The sequence below is a fragment of the Pterocles gutturalis genome, unplaced genomic scaffold (assembly GCF_000699245.1).
Source record: "Pterocles gutturalis isolate BGI_N339 unplaced genomic scaffold, ASM69924v1 scaffold20183, whole genome shotgun sequence".
In the NCBI taxonomy this organism is placed as follows: Eukaryota; Metazoa; Chordata; class Aves; order Pterocliformes; family Pteroclidae; genus Pterocles; species Pterocles gutturalis.
Window position 1 is genome coordinate 147,315 of NW_010121078.1, and position 21,659 is coordinate 168,973.

The following is a 21,659-nucleotide window of genomic DNA, read 5'->3' on the forward strand; positions in this document are numbered from 1 at the left end:
AGATGGAGCATCACTATGTGCATATGTGCCATGATGGAGAATGTGTCTCAGATGACTTTGTGAGCTCTGTGGGTAGCAATAGACCACAAGGAGCAAGAACTAAACCTTTGTGAAGGCTTCTCCTTCCACAGTTTTATGGAAAATGGTTGGGGAAGGAGGGGGAGAAAGACTTATAAAGTAGGTGCAGATCTGAACCAGATTCAGAGTCATGTGGACAAAGAAGGGGAAGAGAGAGATGAGTATGGTGTGCACAGGTCTCATTCTGCAGACTCAGAAGAGCTCCAAAGTTCCTCTGTGTAGATATAGCCAACAGAGAATTTTTAAAATGGCCTTCAAGGGCTCCTTTTTCATGAATATCCTTTTCTGTTGTGCTTTTTCACTCTTATCTATCATACCATATTCACGATAACAGTGAAGGAGTTACTAAAGCTCTCTTTGGGAACTAGATGAGCCAGCTTCGGCAAATGGATTTGTAAAATCTCTAGTCCAGCCATAGTTAGACCATAATAATTTTAAATGTTCCAGAGACTGAGGGTGACTCTTCTGGGTGACTATTCCATAGTCTAGCAGATGCCTCCCTTGGGAAGCTTTCACTTATGTTCAGTTTAAATACTCTACTTTTCTGTCTCACTATTTGTGTATTAATCCCTGTATATTCCTAAAATACCCTACTTTTCTGACATTACATCTCTCCACCTTACACCTTATCTCTCTAAGGAACCATATGATCCCTTTCCACACCAAAGTTTTTTGATCAAGTAAACCACAGCATTCTTTAGGGGTCTGCAAGAGTACGGAGCAGAGATATGTCTATTTTGGACTCCCAGCGGAGATTGCAGTATTAGGAAGGAATTGGCAAAGAGTTAGCTCAGGTGTAGGTAGCAGCCTGTGCACAGCAGTGCTAGATCCTCTGTGCGCTGCTAAAACTTTCCAGAGAAGTAGGACTGGTTTACCTGTGCTGTTGGGGCCAGATTGGTACCAGCCTGTAAAATAATATGGGTCTCATATGTCTAGGCTACCCCATAGACCCTCCTTCTTTCATTCTGTCGAAGGGAGCTAAATCTTCTTCAGTCTTAAAGAAGTTGTTTCTGATATACATTCGCCCATGTGTTGAGATGTGGGATACAGCAATGACCACCAATTAAGAGCTTTGTAATCTACAGGTAATAAGATGAGCCTGCTTAGAGAAAGATTCCAAGTGCTAGGGCTGAAGTGATGTCCATGAAAATTTTTTGCATGGAAATTCTCATGAAAATGGCCAGAGCTGAAAATACTAAAAAAAGCCACTAACGCAAACATTTTTTTATTTTTATTTTCAGGAAATTCCAGTATCAATACCTCTGGTTATTTTTGGCCCAACTGGAGTCAAAAGGCAGTAGGCAGTAAAGTCTTCAGTGCCCGTTACAGAGGCAAATTCTCTTCCAGTAACCTTTTAGTTTGTGTTGGTTTTGGGGTTTGAGTTCTTTTTTGAGAAAAGTAAAGTAGTGTTCTTTGGCTATGTGCTCCTCTGAGTGGGTTTCTTCTTTTTCATCTTGAGGGGTTTTGTTTGGCTGGGCCCAAAGAGAGGGGTTTCCTCCATGAGATCTTTTTTCTTTCCTCTAAATATTCCTTTGCTTTCACTGTGCCCTTCCAAATAAATTCTAAACACATTTCCTGTCTTTTCATAGCATCAGCACAGTTAATAGAGTAGGTAACAACTGTTAATATAGTAGGCAGGTTAATAAATGGTGAGCATGATATGAAAGGTTGATGCATGAACTATGAAAAACATTCAGAATAGTATCTAAGATTTAAACCAGTTTTGTGTTAGTGGGATGAGTTCATTGAACTTTTGTCCTGTCTGCCTCTGGCAGAAGGGAGGGTTCAGAAAGGAAGCTTGCTATATTAGACCTCAATGATAGGAGGAAATTCAGAATTTGTCAAGATGCAGGCTTTGCTACTCAGTCTGTTTCATTATTTCAAATTAGTCTGTTTCATTATTTCAATTAGCCATCTGTGGTTCACCAGCCCCAAGGGTCCTGAAGTCAAAATTCAGACTTTTTAAAACCAGAAGACAAGCTGAAAAATCACAAGATCTTAAAAATTAGTGTTTTATTGTTTTTCCTCCAAGCTTTTAGGGCATGTTTGTGTAGAATTCTTCTCTATGAACACCGATGTTAAGAACTGTTATTTAATAACAAAAAAAATTAGATTTTCAAATAGGCACTTACCATGATCAAGGTCCTTCAGAAACACCCCAAATATCACAAGACAAGCAACACAATCCTGGCAGCTGGCAGTGGTAACTTTCAGATGGAAATCTTGGCTAGCCGGTAGGTTGGATGGGTTTTCCTGGCCACTGGGGGCTAATACCAGCTGAAACTCTAGTGAAACCTGGAGCGTTAATCTGCATTAAGGAGATCTGGGGAAAGCAAGTCCCTTAATCCCCACAAACCCAATGATAAAGTTGTTACTGCCCGCCTACATATATACCTCGTGGACCATTCCTCTGGGGATCCGATGAACCAGTCGAGATAGTGGAAGACTCCCTAAATAAAGCACAGAATTATCTTTCCCTTGTATTTCCCTTTAAATTCCAGCAAGTATTACAAGAAATCTTTAATTTATTTGAGATAAACTGCAAAGTTCTTTTTTGGATTGTACTTCCTTTCACGTGCGTTGCTCATCTTCTATCTACTGCACCATCAGGATTATTGAAAAATTAGTCCAATCACTTCCTTAGTTTTACCAGTTAAACTCAGCAGAACAAATTCTGGTTTAACTCCCAGGAAGGCCCAAGACCCACCTCCCACAAATGACTTGTGCTTTGGCACTCACTGGGCATCTGCAGCAGGATATTGGGGTGCAAATATGATGTGCAAATATGACACATCTGGGTAATGCGAGAGCCAGCTCCTAAAGCTGGAGTTCAGAGAGATCTCTTTCATTCACCCATGGAAGAAGGCCTCATTATAATTGTTCAAGCCTGACTGGATTACATCACTTTCCCCCTCATTTCACTCCCTCCTTGCTTGCCTCCCGCCTTTTATTTACACCCCTTGTTCCGACAGCAGCATTGAGCGGGGGCTGCCTTAATGATGCATGCTGATCGCTTCATTCCCTTTTGTCCCCCCCCATCGCCTCCCCCAGTGCTTTGAAGTGTGCTCAGGTCTCAGGCTCCAGTTCAGAGGTCACTTTGTTTATTTATGCAAAGCTGGCTCATCTGTGAAATGGGGCTTTCAAGGCCTCTGACATCAAAGACTCCAAAGCTGGTCCCATCAAGTCAGAGCAGGGATGGGCCTTGCATTATAACAAATTAAAGCAACTTTGTGAATCATAGAGAAATATCAAGGCTAGATTTTTCTTCAAAAATTGGGCCATTCATTTGATTTGAGGATGGATACTCTTCACGTAGTGTTGGCCTGAAAACCAGTCGTGCCCGTTTGGCGAAAACACGAAGCCTTCGCAGAGAGTCTGTGGGTAAATAAAATCTGATCCTCTCTCGGTAACAGTCTGTGAATATTTCCCATCAGTTTCTCTCAGAGCTGGACCGTTATGCAGAGTTTTCCATTTGTCTTAACTTTTAAGAGGGAATGGAACAATTCTGCTATGGTAATAAACAGTAACCATACGCTGCCTATGTGGCACTCTTTGTCCCATAGGACCCCAAAATGCTTTGTCAATTGATGGAGTTACATACAGAAATCCCTTTTCTGCAGAAATCCAGCTGCTTTGGGACAGGGAATAGACCAAAAAGACCCATAGCAGCAATATGTGTAGAGAAAGGACAATTTGGTCCATAACATCAGCACTGATAATTAGAGCCTCATGCACTCAGATGTGTCAAGTCTCATGCAAAAAACAATCCCATGACTATACCACCTTCAGCCCCATGGCATACTCGCGCAGCACAGCACCAGCATCTCAGACATCTGGCATCAGATCTAGAAGGCAGCTTGGAATGAGATCCTGAAGCAAGAGAGAGACGACGGCGAGAGAGCAGCTGGGGGTCCTGGTCCCATTTTGTATGGCCAGGTGCTGTATTTGGAAGCAAAGGGGCTACACGACTTTGTCTCATGTCTCCAATATGACACAATATGACAGTTCAAGTTTCTCAACCAGCCAGCATGCTTTGTGATACCATGGAACCAAACTGTACAGTGAGGACACCTAAATCATGTATGTTTTCTTAGCCTCAGATACTCGTGACATAAAATTAGTCAGTGCTTATTTTTCAGGGCAGGTTTTCCACTTTGTCTTCCAACTGGCTGCTCTCCTAAGCCTGTGATGCTGTCCAAGAAGTCCTGTACAGGATGACCTTCCAACATAGGTGACAGAAAAGGGAGCTTGTAGACAACTTCAGCAGCTCATCCTTCTTAGCACTGCCTCTTGCGGTAATCTCCTGCCAGCAAAGCTGGCAAGGCTGCATAGCTGATCCCTGCTGTGCTTTGGCTGCAGGCTGATTTTTTTGTATATACTTATCACTCTGACCTGCCTGCCTCTGTGGGAGGTGACAAGAGCACGAGTAAGCAATTGGCTTATTAGGTCATTTTTGAATATGGCTAAGACTCGTGATTTCTGCTACTAACTCATCGTATTATGTGCTGGTCATACACATCTGAATGTGACTCATTTTTTCAGGTCCACTCTCTGTCTAATAAGGATATTACCGGGACAGTTGTGCTTGTAAAGCTTGGGGTGAAATGCAAACAACAGATCTTCAGATCTGGCAGTATTCACCAGGTCTTTCAGAGCTTGCTTCAAATGGCAGTTTAGGGCTGGACCATATGCCTCCGAACTTTCAGCAAATTTGGCTTTGCTTTCAGTGTCACAGATCCCTCCCTAGGAGTGAGCAGGCTGACTAAAGAGTGTTTGTGGTCCAGAAGGATATCCATCCTTGCTAGCACAGGGTCTAGAACAATCCGCAAAAGGGTTTCCCTTGGTGTTAAAACTAAAATAAATGAGAAAGTTCTTCAGAACAGGGAGAGGCAGATGCTTTCCACGCGGCTGCAGTATTAACTTTGGGTGGGGCAGGTGGAAGCCAAATCTTGGTGATATCTGAATTAGACAGGTGCCTCCCATCCTAAGGGTGTTCCTGAGATATCTGTCTCCCACAGTGCCGTTCCACTTCATATAAGAGATTTTTTGTCTCTCTGAGACCACAGTTCAGAGCTTAAGATCCTCACCCAAGGTGCAAGAGAGGAGGTTCACATCCCTCTCTGAAGGTAGCAGAAGAAGGACTTGACCCTGGATCACTCACACACCAGGTTAACACTTTATTGTTAACACTTTTAAGCTTGACCGGAGATTCCCGGGCTTCAGAGGATCTTCCCAAAATGAGCTTTCCTGAGTTTCATCCAATTTCTGGATCTCATGAATCAGCTTTGTTCCTACAGTTCTCAAGCATGATTTCGTCCAGATACAGTCACGCTGAAGGTCAGAGCCCAGTTCACTGCATGTTGCAGCTGGAACAGAGGCTGCTGTAACATCCCTCACCCTGTACGCAGCTCTGGGGATGGGAAGAAGCAGTTTTGCTCTACATGATTTTCCATATTTATGACATTTCCCCCCTCCAGGCTTCTGCTATGTGTTGTTGTTAACATTACCACACTCCTAACAAACGTGAAACTGCCTAAATGAATGCAGTTATTTATTTCAATCTTGCTCCTCCGCCAAATTATCTATTTCATAGGCTCAGCACGGTGGCATTAGTTATCCTTATCTCTTCCCCTCAAAATGATTTTTTTCTGGGTTTGGTAGGTTACTCCGCAGGTTTGCGATTTGGCAGGATAACAACCAAAGAAGCATCTTCAAAGGATCAAACAGATTCAGAGCAATCTTACTTACATCAAAAGCTTGGCAGCAAGTCAAGAGGTGTTGAGAACACCAGTCAGTCCTTGTGTGTAGGCAGGAGGAACGCACATGGGCTGACATACTGTAACATGAGGCAGGAGGCAAGGGAGGATATACTGCTCTTTGTACATCAAGTTGAGCAGGATTAAGATATAATGGACAGAACATCACCACTTAAATGTCTTAACCACTTTTAAGATATTCAGCAGTTTAACAATGGGCAGGAATCCTGCATCTCTGACCACAATTTTTCTTTCTTCACCGTTACCCAATACATTTTTTCTAATTGTGCTAATGGATTTACTAAATTCTCTGTGAGAGAGCATCCAAGATTTCATTCATATCACTACAGATATTTATGTGAAAAACTGTACAAGTGCCAGAAGATAATCGATTCAGTATTTTGACTGAAGGGAGACAATCTGTCATATGCAAGCCATCATATATAATGGGTATTTTTGTATTCCCTGCCTTCAGTTTGCCAAGGCTGTAAAAATATATTTGTAAAACGCAGCACACGGGTTACTCGCCTCCTCTGTAACATAGGCTGTGGGCCAGCCTTGGCGGAGCCTGGACGGTACGTTTGCATGTTGCTGTTTCCTGAGCTGGGAGCTGGCTGGAGCCCCTGGGAAAGTCTCTGGGTTTCCAGTGATGGATGAAGGGCGAGAGGGAGGTAGGAAGGGGTGGTCGGCTGGAGTGCGCTGCCCAAGGAAGAACACTGCGTGCTGCTGCCCTGAAAGTTTTCTTTTCCCCTTGAAGTGACAGCTGCACATGCCTTCAGGGGAAACTGTGCTGAAGTAACCACAAGGAGAAGGGAAAAATCTGTCAGGGGCGAGGGGGGACAAACCCATATGGCATTGCAGCCTCTCGGTTTAAGGGACAGCGGCAAATGAGATTGGTGCATGTGTTGGCATAAAAAGCCCCATGCTGAAGAGACAGGATGATTTTCCAAAACAGTGGAAAATGGGGTGAGGATGGGGTTAAACACACGTTCTTCTCACACCCAGACTGCACACAAGTTTACCAAGCACTGTTTAAGGACAACAACTGTAAAGAGCAGCTCTACTGTTTGTACATTCCAGGGGGAGCACGCTTATGTACAAGCTGAGATAAGTTTTTCCTCTCTGCTACACAGATTACAGCAAGAAATTTCCTCTCTTTTGCTCATGAGACCTTCTACTTATGGGTTTTAGGAGTTGGGCATTTGGAGGGGTTCATTCCTTAAGGTCAGGTGTTTGCATTCTCTTTATATTTTCTTTTTCACCATTGCAGAGCAGTTCCTTATTGAGATGAACTTTTTTTCCCAGCCTTCACCAACCTATCTCTTAAAATCAAACTTCACGCACTTCAGTGCACTTTATCTAGGAGCTGAGTAGCTCTTGATGAAGATCTTCACCTCAAATCCAGCTGCTGAATGGGGCTGCTCCAACTGTAGAGCACAGAAGTAGCCTTGGAAGAGCCTCACTTTGCTGTGCCATCACCCCTAGGGGCCCAAAGTCCCTCAGGTGGACCTCCCTCCTGGTGGGATGCATTGCTATATGAGGGTGGAACAGGTTGCCCAGAGAAGGTGTGGATGCCCCGTCCCTGGAGGTGTTCAAGGCCAGGCTGGATGAGGCTTTGAGCAACCTGGTCTACTGGGAGGTGTCCCTGCCCATGGCAGGGGGGTTGGAACTGGATGATCTTGAAGGTCCCTTCCAACTCAAACCATTCCATGATTCTATGATGCTCTGAGCTTGTGCAGCAGAGGTCAGGCTGTTGCTGGAGGAGGAAAAAGTGTCACATCCAGGTGCTGAGGAGGTCTGAGGCCACCAGTACCACCTGGATTGCTGAGAAAGACTCAGGACACTCCCTGAGACCTTGTAGGTGGCCATATCACAGTGGCAATTTGAGGTGGGGTCTGCTGGAGAGGTGGGTGGGGGTTTTCACCTTGTGTTGATTTCTATTTCTCCCAGCACTCCAGGACACAGAGTTGAGACCTTGATGCTGCTTTGTGGTGGTGGTGTAGGCAACTAGAGTGATAAGGGACAAAGTGGTGTGTTGTCGATACAGGTGGATGGGTGGTCTTAATGAAAAAAACCCCAAAAACTAAAAAAAAAACAAACAGCTTTTGAATTCAGTATTGCATTCTCTAGACATAGCTTTGCATTCAGTATCCCTCGAGGGCTCATTTGACCCCAGACCTGCTTGCTTTCCTGATTTTGTATAGAAGCTGAAAGGCAAATTAGTGTCCCTAATTCCAGTGCTTGTGCTCTCTGTGACTGATCACATAATTCTTCCCCCACCTCTTAGGTTTAATTAGCTGTAATTTTGATTCATACCATTATTTGCATAGAAGGTGCAACAGATCAGCTCCTCCTAGGGAACAGCAACCTGTAAACATAAACAAAGAGGCTTTTGTCAGCTATTAATGGAAACATTGATTAATGTCCCATTGCTTTGGTAGCCTGCCGAAAAGCTCATAAAGCAGCAAACTAAATTGTTCATTAAACTGGCCAGGCTGTAAGTGCCAGGATGTGGGTGCCAAATGTATGTTGAGTGTATTTCAGCTGCGTGGTGCCTCCATGAGGAAATGTAAACTCTTGTTATCGTACTATTGCACTACACAATACCTTCTTAACATCTTCCCTTTCCTTTCCTTTGCAGATGACGCCAGCTCAGGAAAGGATAGCCAAGTACCTGAAGGCTCCAATGGAGAATATGAAGATCATTCTGGGAAGCAATGGGGTAAGGAACAGAGTGTGTTTTTGGTTTTTCTTGGTTTAGTGCTGTTCATACAGCACATTTCTCAGCTGCTGAAGGAAAGGAAAAGCAGAGCAACTGGAGTGAGTTCTCCCTACAGATGGTCAAATAATAAACAGAGCATCAGCTGAACATGTCGGTGTGAATGGATCCCATCCAAGGGTCCTTCTGCAAAATGCAGCCTGTGGTCTGCTCCAGGGCCCCCTGCCATGTACCCCAGCATGGTTCTCCCTTGCATTTGTTTTTCTGGGCAGTGACTTTCTTTTGCATGTGCAGCTATTATAGCTTTCATAGACTCTCTATAAAAGGCATATTGACTTTTACAGCAACATTTCCAAAAGCCTTCAGTGCCAACACAGCACTGCTCCCACTGAGGGCAAACGGGAGGTCTGACTTCACTTCAGGAGAATTAGCATTAGGCCAAAGCCGAGTATTTTTTAAAATTACCCTCTCTTTTAGACACCTGCATGAAATTTTCTAAGCCCTGGACTGTTCAAGCATAGGATTTTGATGCTGTTGCAGAGCTTTGGGGAACTAAAGCTAAAATCTCATGTGGGACAGGTTCTGAATCACCGCAAGACTTGCAAGCCCAAAGTTTGGTCCAAGCACTCCTTGAAGGACAATAAGTTGTCAGGCTGATGCCAAACAGCTTTTAGCCATTACTGACAGGAGTGTGATGTGAGTTTATGACTTTGAGGGATGAAGCACAGCATTTCCATTTTGCTTTTACAGTCCATCCCTCCTTTTAATTTTATAATCAGAGGTGGCTTTGTACCATGTTCATGGCCAGGGAGTAACCTCATAGCAATGGTAGGGGTGGAACCTGTCAAGCTCTCACCTCATGAGTCCCCACTGCTTGTGCTGAGGCCAGTTTCTTTAGGAGGTGGCGAACAAGGGATGTGGTGTGCTGTGGTGTAGTCCAAGCCACACCTGGAGGACACAGTGCCATAATAGCTTTGAATTACAGATTCATCTGAGACTGAGCTTTCTCTGGGAGAGGAAGGAAACCTCCACTCGTTCTGGAAAAGGATGACAACATTTTACAGGAAAGGGTGGCTTAGATAAATTCCAGGTCAGGAGTCCTTCAAGAGGGATACAGCAGCCAGCAAGAAAAGCTGCCATCTCTCTACTCTATGTTACCCTGGTGGAGAGAGGAGCAGGCATTAAATGCCGTGGCAGACGTGCTCCTGGTAGAGATGTTGGATGATGGGTCAATACAACAATAGTATTACAAAAATAGAGGTAATCACTGCTAAAATTATTAGGCATTGACAATCTCATATCAGATTGTGTCTTACTCTGTGCTGCCTTGGCCCAGTCCTTCTTTCTGCTGCAAAGCATTCCAAAAATCCCCTTTGCCTTCCTCCTATCTCCATTCCTCAAGCAGGGAAATGGCTGGGGTGAGCCACACGCCCACACAAGCCCTTTCCAACAACCAGGACACCATCCAGCAGTGTTCACCAGCGAAGTGTTGGTGTGCAGGGAGGTTAGTGTGTGTCTGCAAGTCTCTGGAGTGTAATGCGTGAAGGAGCAGTTTGTGTTTGCAGAGTCCTGGGCCCTAGAGAAGTGGGAGAGGAGAAGTGTGGTAAAAAAACACCAAAACAAAACAAAACAAACAAAAAAAAACCAAAAAACCCCCCTACCATCATGGAGTGGTATTGCTGGGGAGAGGTCCCATTCCCATCAAGAGCAGGGACCTGACGTGGGGAAAGATAGATACCCCCATCCACATCTTCCCACAACTGATTGAGCTCTTATCCAAAAGACCTGAAAGTATTTCAATACTTAGTCGTATCATGACACTTTTTTGTATAAATATCATGAAAGCTTGAAGTGGTACTGACCGTCACTATGTGGAGGTAATTGTGGTGGATGGCAGCAGATTACAAATTTTAGCCAACCACCTCACTTCGTATGAGCAACGTCTGACAGGAGCCTCTGCGACTAATCCATGCACCTCGAGGTATCCCACAGGGAGAGGAGACTGCTGAATCCTTCCCAGGTCTTTGTGTCAACTGCCTTCTGTTTCATTTAATTTTCATTAGCTTGAATAAATCTTCATGGTAAACAGCATTTCAGCGAGGAACCCGTACACAACACTGTCTCTTTGTCCCCATCCACTTGTGTTTTCCCTCGCTCTTGTGCGTGGCATAATTTATACTGTACAAATGTGTAGTTCATGTTTATGAAGCAAATGCCAAGTGATGTGGAGGAGAACAAGCATGTGAAGTATAAATAACACAGAGGCACTTTGTAATGGCTTTCGCTGGCACTCCAACAAGCAAAACTTCTGTAAATTGTACAGATTTGGGGACAGACATTTACTAGCACCAACTCAAAAGAGACTTTTTTCTGCCTTTCTCTCACACTGCTGCTTCTCCCTCTTTCTCCTTTGTGCTTGCTGGGTCTCTTTTTCTCTTATGTGTGTGCATCTCTTTTTTTCTTTCTCCTTTTTTGTTAACTGTCTTTTCTGAACTTCAGGCTTTTGTTAATGAAACATTCAGGACTCTGTAAATGGGATCTGGTTTCAGCATATTGCACACAGCCTGGAGTAGCTTTTGAGACCACATAATCACTTAACCTTGTTTAAACAGGAGAAGAAAGAAAGACAAAAAAGCCAAAGTTTAGCTTTACCTGTAGTTTGGTATGTATCTGGGCAACAACGTATGAGGAGTGAATGCAAAACTCCAGACAGATTCATGGGAGTCGCAGTGGGAAACAGAAATGTTATAGGGCTGCTTTTTTGTGAGGAAAGAGGGTTTCTGTCTTGCAATGCCCTTACTGAGCAGGGACACCACCACGTCCTTCTGAAATATTTCTGTGGAAGCAGGGAAGAGGTAAGGAAAGGCAAGAGCTTAGCCTCACTCACTTGACTCTTCCCTCTGCGTGGGCAGTGTGACTGTCCTGCGTCCAGCCTGTTCTCTATGTTAATCCCAGCCCAGGAATCCCATCCAGCGAGGATCGGCCCCTACTTGGACCTGCAGATCCTGGTCTCGCGGTGAATTACTGCTATATCAGAGGATAACTGTTTAGACCCCTTTCATGGCTGGTTCTTAACCTCTCCATGCACCTTGCAGACATTGACTCAGTTTCCACAATGACAGCCCTTATCATCACGTCTCCCTCGGCTCGGGCTAAAACTTGGGCATGTCATTGCTGACAACGTGCAGTTCTGCAAGGGTTAATTGTCTCTCTGGAAGGGTGATTGTTTTTGCTGGGAGGGGGCCTCCTCTTGCAGCAGACCCCCGAGGGAATACCCAGCAGTTTACTCGCCAGGACCTGTGGGGTGGTTTAGTGTGTCACACTTGCTGCTCAGCTGTCACGGCAAGGACTTTCAGTGCTGAAGTTGCTCCGGTTCATTAGATTACACATGAAAGCCTCTGTACGGAGAGTAAAGCATTTCTGAGCAAGAGTTTGAAATAACATGAAATGGCTGGGACCCAAAATGACAGCCAAGGGGGGCAAGGGAAGGCTGCGGAGGCAGATGGTTTCCCCTACAGAAAAGGACTCTGGAGAGTGGGGTATGCCAAAGGGTGTCTGATGGGCTTAATTCAACACAGTGGCTGATGGGCATAACTCAACCCCGTATGCCACAGAGCAGGCCACTCATTACCTTTTTCTCTTATTTCCCAAGAAAAGGATGAGGGAGGATTTGCCAGGGGAGTGCAAAAAATGCAGGGTGACTGCCCTTTGAGGCTGAAGGGTAAAATCATGGTAAGCAAGAAATAGGATTCAAAAGCAGGGGGAGAAATCTGTTGTGGAAATGCTGAGTGGATTTGGAGGAGAAACTGTCTTTGCCCAAATAAAGAAAAGAAGAAGACAGGTGAATTTGTCCAGAGTATTTTGGATGTAGGGGGAGAGTGCCAAGTGGGAGTCAGAAGTGGTGTTAATCTCAGCAGGAGACTGCAGTTAGAAGTGCCTCTGGACTGTAATTGCATAATTAAAGGAAGTGTGAGAAATTTGTGATTTCTTTTGAGTTCTTTGATACAGGATACTATTAGATGAGCTGTTGCCTTGCAACAGATCATGTTCTATTGCTTCAACTGTCTTAAAAGTTTTTGCAAAGATCTTTTTCTTTCTGTTGATTAGTTAGACTAATTCATGACTTTGCAAGCAAACTCTCTACATGGTGCTACTTCTTTTCCCTCTGGAATTTTGACATAATCCAAATTAAAGTTAGGTACAGTCAAGGGTATAAATTTCAGATTTTGCTAGGTGGGGACCTTGCATTTCTCTAGTGTTCTTGTCACTGCCGTTAGAGATATTGGTGATTTGCTTGCTAAGACAAGGTGACTATCTTAACCCATGATTCTGTCCACTAGCAGCTATTGCTTCAGCTTCATTTTTGGGATGGACTGACATGGGGTATCTTCTAATAACAAACTCAAGGGGTTTTTATTAGATCTTTCGATTTGTTTGTTGGCTTCTTTGGGACTTTCAATGTAAATGCTTCATAAATTGATTTTGAATGAATTGCATACATTTAAGTTTAGATCAATGTACAAAAGTCTGGCACATTTCCAAGACTTTCCTACATGTTGAAAAGATGTTGGCTCTTCTTAAGTTCCATTAAAGCCAGTGAGAACTAAGGGGCAAAACACCTTCAGAAGCTTCAAGCGACCAGCAAGAGAAAAATGGTCAGCCTGACAGCATTCTGAGTTTTTTCCTTTGGTCTTGGCTAAGTGCTTGCGTTTGTGGCATGGTAAAATGGTAAAAATTATAAAGTGATTATGGGTCTCCATTTTGCTTTCAGCTACAGTAGCATGATTTTCGTATTATTTTGTGAGATGGTCTGATGCAGTTGCCTTATGGACACTGAGAAATTCCAGGGTTGTGCTATGCAGAAGGCTAATTCAGTAGCCATAGCAGTCCAATAGACACTCAAATACATCAGGCTGGATGGTACCTCCTCTCTAAGGAAATCAGTTTGAGCTGATATGAGAGAGTGATACACTTGTATGTATGGGGCTGCCAGTTACCTCTCAAGCAAATATGGCCATAACACTTGACGGCAGTATCCTTCTTTGCCTGCTGTTTGCTCACCACAGACAATTTTTCATGCCTTTTGCAGCCCGGCCCAGGTTCACGCAACCTGCCAAGATGAGACGGAGAGTGATCGCCCGTCCTGTTGGCAGCTCCATCCGCCTGAAATGCGTGGCCAGCGGCAACCCACGGCCTGACATCACATGGCTGAAGGACAATAAGCCCCTCACACCACAAGAGATTGGGGAGAACAAGAAAAAGAAGTGGACGCTGAACCTAAAGAACCTGAAGCCAGAGGACAGTGGGAAATACACCTGCCGAGTGTTTAACAAAGTTGGAGAAATCAATGCAACGTACAAAGTTGAAGTAATCCGTAAGTGCAGCCTCTGGGGTGGAAAGGCAGGGAGGGAGCTTTGAGAAGGGGGTTGGCTGGGTCCACAGAGCGTGATGGCAAGCGTGCAGTGCTCATAGCTGGACACAGAAATGGGGAAGTATTAAAAACATCAGCAGAGACAGAGAAAATGTTACTGAAACTCTAAAATAAACCTGACACCTGGGCAAGGCAGAGTAGCAACAATACAATTTAGTAGCTGAAATGAGGAGAGATACGTGGAAAACAGTCATCTGTAAAGGCAAATGCATGGTAAAAGTTCATCATTGCCCAGTTCAACCTTACACTACCAACAGAGTCGCTTCAAGGACAGACTGAGAACTGAGAAAGCCCTTTCATGTACCATAGAGAAGTGTTGGAAATATATAGGATGGCCCAGATTACTCTATCAGAGCAGTAATAAGGTGAAACCAATCAACTGAAAATATACTCTCGATAGGCCTGCTTCATTAGAGAAGTCTCTGAAGGGAATTAGCGGAAATCTTATGACTAGACTAATTAGCCAGATTTTAAAAACATTTGGACATCTGAAGGTTCAGGTGGGTACAAATGAGATATACTGAAAAACAAAAAAATCACACTAGGGTCCTATCTGTATCTTTAGATGCCTACATAGCTTTAAAGGTACAGCCCTTAGAAGATGAGCTGTGGGGGATTACCCTGCGTTGTTGTGAGGTAAATTGATCTTCCTACTATCTTGCTCTTCTGATTCTTGGTCTCTAATCTCCTGTTTCCCCTATTATTACTGAAGATAATTATACTCAATTCCTGCCTAAGTCTACCAGAGGAGAGCTCTTATTCTTAAATCATTGTGCTTTGTCTATGACATCATCATAAATTGTCATGGAAATTATTACACACAGCCAACTCAAGAAAGTGGAGAAGATGAGCTGAGTGGAGGAGAGATTGAATAGCCTTCATTAATGAGGAGCAAGGGCATGGAGGGCTATTTCCAGATACATGGAAAGCATGTTGTTTGTCTGTATGTGCCTACATTTTAGCATGAGAAAGTTTATCCCAGTGTGAAAGATTGTTCTTAAAGGTAAAGATCTGTTCCCTGATAAGTCCTTTCTCTAGAAACACAGGAATTAAAAGCACATGTGGGGAGCTCTGCTGGGCTCCGAAGGCACAAACCTGCTGGACATCTGGGACTGATAAAGATGCAGCTGTGTGGAGACAGTAAAAACACGTGTTTACACTAAAACCAGGAGCAGAGACAGGGAAATGAATCAAGCCCCATCCTAATGGCAGCTGTGGCATTTTCACTTCATCAAAACCAGACAGCACCAGGAACAAACCCCTTTCTGTGTCCCTGTTTATCTTGGTTTTTATCAACTTAAAGATGTATGTAACCTTTGTTTTCATTAGCTTTTGCTGGCTAGGAGTGAAAACAGTAACCAAAGCTGGAACCAGAGTCAAGGAGATAAGGGCATTAAGCAGTTTTCAGACATCTTTCTATTTTTAACATCGTTCTGTAGAGCATTAGAGGTTTTATTCAATTTCCTCCTTTTTTTTCCCCCCTGAGCCTCCACTCCTAAGTCCTGCTTATGTGAGTCTCAGTCTCCCCAGCTGTGATTCCTGCTCGTAGTCCCAAGGCAAAGCTTAAGAGACCACTGTGGTATTTTTGTTTCCCAAGCACATCTTTAGAGCCCTCATTATTGAAAGTATCCTGAGTTTTTGAAAGAGGGTCCATTGTTCCTTCCTCTCACCCCAAAGCCAGTGCTGGTGGGAGCTGTTTTGTTACGTGCTCAATCCAACAGTGTTTGCCGGCAAAAGTGGTTGATGATTGCCAGCAGTTACCACCCACTGAGATACCATAATTTCACTCAGTGCCTAGGATAGGGGTTTGCAGTACCTCCTTGTCTGGAAACTATGACTGATTTCTCTGGTGCAAGCACTAAAAAAAGTCAAAACATTCCTCAGAATGAGGGATGTATTTTTCCTTTGACTTTATGTGGTGTTGACACAACCTAAGGCTTATGATCATACTGGAAAGGATGGTCTTGTGAACCTCTTGTGTTTGATTTCCTTTCCTACTATCTTGTTTCCTTCATCAGATGAGACTTGAGGAAAAAAACTTTGTGAGAAGGGAAAGATTTTGTTATTATCTAGAAAAGCAAAAGCCTTCGCAAAAATTTGCTTCATAGTTAGTGAGGGGACAATTAGATGGAAGAAAGAAATTTAAAAAGCTGGCAGGTGAGGATGAAGTGACGATCCTCCTCACTGGTAGTGCCCGTGGCCCCATCTTCCCCAGCAGTGGATGACAGATGACATGGCATGGCATGACTTCCAGTAGAGTTTGGTCCCCATGGGCAGCTACCAGGCCTGGCAACAGAGATGACAGATATCTCCTGAAGGACTCCCAGACAAAAGATGAGACAATATCCACAGCCTGCCGTTAGTCAATGAAAGAAGGGGCCCTTTCCCATCCAATTTTGTCAGTCCTTAGGGAACATTTGGAAAGACCAAAAGGAGAAAGAACATGTCTTACCTCACCCCTCACTGTCCCCAAACTGGGGATGGCACAGTGATTCTGGTGTGGACTCTTAATAGATATGCACTTGTAAATAATATGGTAAAAAAAATGAGGTTGTGTCTGACAGTACATCAGGTTCTGTCATATTCACCTGTAAATTGCACCCTACCAGACATGGTGGTGAGAGACAGAGAATCACAGAATGACTGAAGTTTGAAGGGACTGCTGGAAGTCATCTGGTCCATGCTCAAGCCTAGATCTTCTTGCCAAGGACCATGCCCAGATGCCTTTTGAATATCACCAAGGATGGAGATGCCACAGTCTTTCCGGATAACCTGTGTCAGTGCTTGGTCACCCTCACAGTAAAAAAAGTGTTTCTTGATGTTTAGAAGGATCGTCCTGTGTTTCAGTTTGTGCCCATTGCCTCTGGTCCTGTCACCAGTCTCCACTGAAAAAAGCCTGGCTCTGTTCTCTTTACACCCTCCCTTCAGATATTTATCAACATTGATAAGACATCATCAGGGTCAATATCAGTGAACATTTACAGGGAAAGAATCCACTTCATTTGTTTGTCCAATGTACTATTGTACAAATTTAGTCCTGAAATGGGTTTTGGCCTTCTTGGCTGGTAACAGGCCATTTATCATCCTCTACTTGAGACTCCAGAGAGATCACTGCAGCCTCTGACCCTGTAGGTCAAGGTATACCATTAAGATCATTAAGACCCAATATTCTAAGATGTGGTCCCTGAAACATGGGGATAAGTGGGAGTGCAAGGAAGGCTGGCCCGTTTTGTCATCTCATAGCTGCAGCATACGGCAAGGGAATGTGGGAATTCAGAAGTACAGACTAGACTTAAAATACTTGCCAAGGAGCAGAAAGGCCAGGTTTGACTTGTGTGGTGCCAAGTAATACCACCGCAAACTGGGTACCCAAATATAAATGCTTAATGAGTGACCTGAGAGAGCAAGAACACAGCAAAGAAGGAAAAACCTTCTACAGGAGACTAAGACCCTGTTTGCTTGGTTAGGAGGGTTGTCCGGTGTACAGAAGAGAGGGCTGAGGAAGATCTTCCAAAATACAAGGGCTGAGAGGGAGAGCAAACTTTTCTCCAGGTCTGATGCAGATAGAGGAAATAATTTCCTTGTTAGAAACAGGAAGACTCAGGTTGAGCATGAGAAAGACTTGCTAAGCCTCAGACAATGGAGTAGTTTTCTGGAGAGCCTGGAGGGCATCTATCATGAGAGGCTTTGTCAGAGGCTGGGCAAATTTATAACAGGAGGGGTTTGCAGAAATCTCAGTCTGCCGTGGGGCAGGGAGTCGGACTAGACAATTATTTTTCATCCCTCCTATGCCTTTTTCCTATGTTTCTTTAATCGCAAGTTAATGAGATTGGCAAACACCTTTTTCAATGGAGCTCCCTGTGTTTTTGTGCAGAGAGGACGAGGTCCAAGCCCATCCTGACAGGGACGCACCCCGTAAACACAACGGTAGACTACGGTGGGACCACGTCCTTCCAGTGCAAAGTCCGCAGCGATGTCAAACCCGTTATCCAGTGGCTAAAAAGGGTGGAGTACGGCACAGAGAGCAAGTACAACTCAACCATCGATGTCGGAGGACAGAAGTTCGTTGTGTTGCCCACGGGGGAGGTCTGGTCCCGTCCCGATGGTTCCTACCTGAACAAACTGATGATTACTCGAGCCAAGGAAGAGGACGCAGGGATGTACATTTGCCTAGGGGCAAACACCATGGGCTACAGCTTTCGCAGCGCTTTTCTCACAGTCCTGCCAGGTGAGTTATGCTTTTTTTTTCTCCCATCTGAACCAATAGTCTTTATCATATTTATTAATACAATTGCTGATGTCCATCGGGCTCCATGGCCCTCTGTAATGCTCTGCTGATTTAGGCTAGACCAGTTCTGATAAGAACTGGGGGAGGGACTAAATCAGCCCTGATTTAAATCAGCCTTGCTGAACTCCTCTTGATGGTGCTTTTTCTCCGTTCATGGGCAATGATGATTCCAGAAAGGTGAAATAAAATGAATGCTCTGCTCCTGTACAAAAGAGGAGCTGGAAATGATACTGCAGTTGCAGGCACTACATCACTTCAGCAATAGGATGTGGGAGGTGAGAGGGGAACTGAATAGCAGCACAGTTTGCAACTCCTTTCCCTTACATTTCTTTCTTCTCTTGCTCTTATTTATATTGCTTTTACTGGTAAAAGGAAACAATGATACAGCCCCATAAAATGAGAGAAGAATAAAAACTGTCCTGGTCACAAGGAAAGGAAAAGAAGAAGTGTGAAAGAGAGAATGATTGATCAGTTAAATTCTTTCCCAATGATCTCCTGGAGACCCTTGTACCAAACTTGCAGCTGCTTCCTTCTCTCCCCAGGCCTCAGAGATGGTGGCCACGTCCAACTGAGGCTGTATTGAGTGTGTTTCAGGCCCACCATCCTCGCTTTGTCATTTACTCCCTTGCCTCCTTACTGTGCAGTTCTGCACAATAAATATTTTTTATTGAAAAGGGCATTTCTTACTGCCTCATCTTCCCATGTGAATCGAATGTAGCTTCAGATCCTCCAGTTTTATGACAAAAATCAATCTTACTGCTTTTTCTTCTCTTCACAAGGCCAACACAGCTAGGAGAGTGCAGGCGCTGGAGCCATTTCAGAACATTTTAGCTGTCAGGACTAATGGGGTGTCTTCAGTCAAGACACCAGTGAGAGACAGAGATCATGAACTTTCTCAGGCTGACTGCTTTTCTGTCTGGGCAGTGGAGAAAATGCTCACGACTCCTGTAACTAAGGCAGCATGGCTTCTTCTGCTCACTGATTGCCAAAGCTCTGTGTCTCAGCAGCCATCGAGAGTCACTGGCTTGATTTTAGACACTGACAGTGGGTTGCCAAGTAAGAGAATGCTCTTGGGGTCTTCTTCTGCATCACTTAGATTTAGGACTAAACCCCAACTAGGAAGCCCGTCAATCCCAAAGAAAAGGCTGCGTGGGTGGGACATAACTCAAAACCTCTCGAAGTTTCTGAACTGAGAGTCTGATCCAGCTCCCATTGAAATCAGTGGGAGACTTTCCATTGATTTAAATTGGACTATAATGAGGCCTCATACCAGAACCAGAGCCTGCAGGCCTGTTGTTATTGGCAATGACAGAGAAGGAGAACCCACCTTGCCCTCCAAGGCAACAATGTGGCTGCAAGGCCATGAGTTAGAAAAACACCATTTTGCTTGTAAATCTAACAGATTTGACACAGACAGCTCTGAAGAACAGCATGGATGAATATCAAAACACTTTTGTTTCAGCCCAGCGGAGGATTTCTGCCAACCAACATGAAGACTGTTGTTTTTGTGGTCAGTTGATGGGTCAGTTCCCTGATCATGTCTTTTTTTGAGCAGGGGGCTGGACCAGATGACCTCCAGACTCCCCTTCCAGCCTAAATTATTCTGTAATTGCCAGTGTTGGTGAATCAAAGTTTTGTCTATTGACGTCAACAGTATAAGTCCTTCTGACTTCAAAGAGACCACGTGGTATATATTTAATATTTCAAACTAGCCGTAGAATTATTTGTCAAGGAGAGAAGAAGACGTTAGTGTCTATAAAAAGTTTGACTTGAAAGTTAAGTGATACATATTTGAATATAATATATTGGGCCATTTGGATAGCCTGTGGTTTTCAATGTTTCTTGAGTGTCTCCCTGCAAGTGGAATTCTGTGCCTAGGTATTTTTCAGGACTTTGGAAATCCCAGCTGGTAGCTATCTAGATGGGGATTTTGATAGCTAAGATCCTACCCAGGACTCCTTTTGGGTCTATAAATTGAGAGATCAGGCTGAAAAACTGGAGTGGCTACCCAGGGAGGTACAGGGGGAGGTAGATGTGAAAGATGCTGTCTGAAGCATCTTACCTCCTCCGCTAACTGAGTTCACTACCCTTGGGAAAGCCAACAGCGCTTCCAAATAAACTAGTGGAGGTAGAACCCATTTGGCATAGAGAATTGGACATACACTTAAATGCCATATGAACTTTCCACTCTCCATGGGTTGGGACACCAGCTCACCTGCATTTTCACATCCTTCAGCTTTCTTCTCAGCCACGCAAGAAATTCAAGACTACCCCTCCAAAATGCCACATTTGTCCTGTCTGCCATGGCAGAGCATTGCTGAGTAGCTTCAATATTGCCAGGAATGGGTATTAAAGAGTGTCCAAAACCCACACAGACACAGCTACATGTGGCAGAGCCAAGTGGGCAACTTGACGTTGCTCTGCGCAACCCCATCATGCCTCCTGGGCCTCCAACATGGAGCTATTAACGACACATCCCATGTTGTGTCCTCCAATTTGGGCAGTGAAGCCCAGTCCGTGGCAGAATGAGGGTGTTAAGAAACATTCTCAGGCTGGCTCTAGTGCATCTATTAAAGCTTGGATAAGAAAGTTAGAAGATTCTCCAAAGACTCCCCTCCCAACCCCTAAACCAGAGCAAATGAGTTGCTTGTCCTTCCAGGAGCACTGCAAAGCAAAGCAGTTACCAAACATCATGTGCTGGCTTGATTTCTCCCTTGTTACTTGGTCTGGCAGGGTTGCCAGACAGCCTGTACAAAAGCCAGCCCAAGTGTGACATCTGTTTTGAATTCACTTTGCCTGCATTTAATTAACTCTTTCTGTCTCTCCCCTGCCACGATGTCCAGATCCCAAGCCTCCAAGTGCACCTGTGCCCCCCTCCTCGGCCAGCAGCCTTCCCTGGCCTGTGATCATCGGCATCCCCGCCGGAGCCGTCTTCATCTTTGGAACAATTCTCTTGTGGCTTTGCCAGACCAAGAAGAAACCCTGTTCCCCACCAGCTGCTGCCCCTGTACACCGGCCGCCGCCCCGGGACAGAATCTGCGTCTCCCAGGTCCCCGACAAAGACTGCATCTCCTCCATAAACTATGAGGAATATGTTGCCCAGCAGCAGCATTTACTGTCACAAGGACCTGCACTTGCCCCAGCCATGGCATCCAAAATGTACCCAAAGATATACACGGACATTCACACCCACACCCACTCGCATGTGGAAGGCAAAGTCCACCAGCACCAGCACATTCAGTATCAGTGCTAAGAGGGTGGCTGTGTACAGTGGCTCGTTTGGGCTTTTCCTCGTGGTACCTCAGAAGAGACTGCTCCAAGTCAGCTCACACTGCCAGCAGTAGGCAAAGCAGACAGAAAAGATTATATATATAATTTTAAATATAT

General features: G+C 44.6%; 1 protein-coding gene across 1 annotated transcript in view; it reads left to right on the forward strand.

Moving 5' to 3' along the window:
* FGFRL1 (fibroblast growth factor receptor-like 1) overlaps positions 1-21,658 on the forward strand; it is a gene marked incomplete at its 5' end in the record, with an annotated part of 85,980 nt that extends 64,322 nt beyond the window's left edge. The window contains 4 exons of the mRNA XM_010077133.1: positions 8,476-8,556; positions 13,643-13,927; positions 17,859-18,212; positions 21,116-21,658. Of these exons, the coding sequence (XP_010075435.1) occupies positions 8,476-8,556; positions 13,643-13,927; positions 17,859-18,212; positions 21,116-21,525 (1,130 nt within the window). The remainder of the gene's footprint in view (positions 1-8,475; positions 8,557-13,642; positions 13,928-17,858; positions 18,213-21,115) is intronic.
* Between the last annotated feature and the right edge of the window lies 1 nt (position 21,659).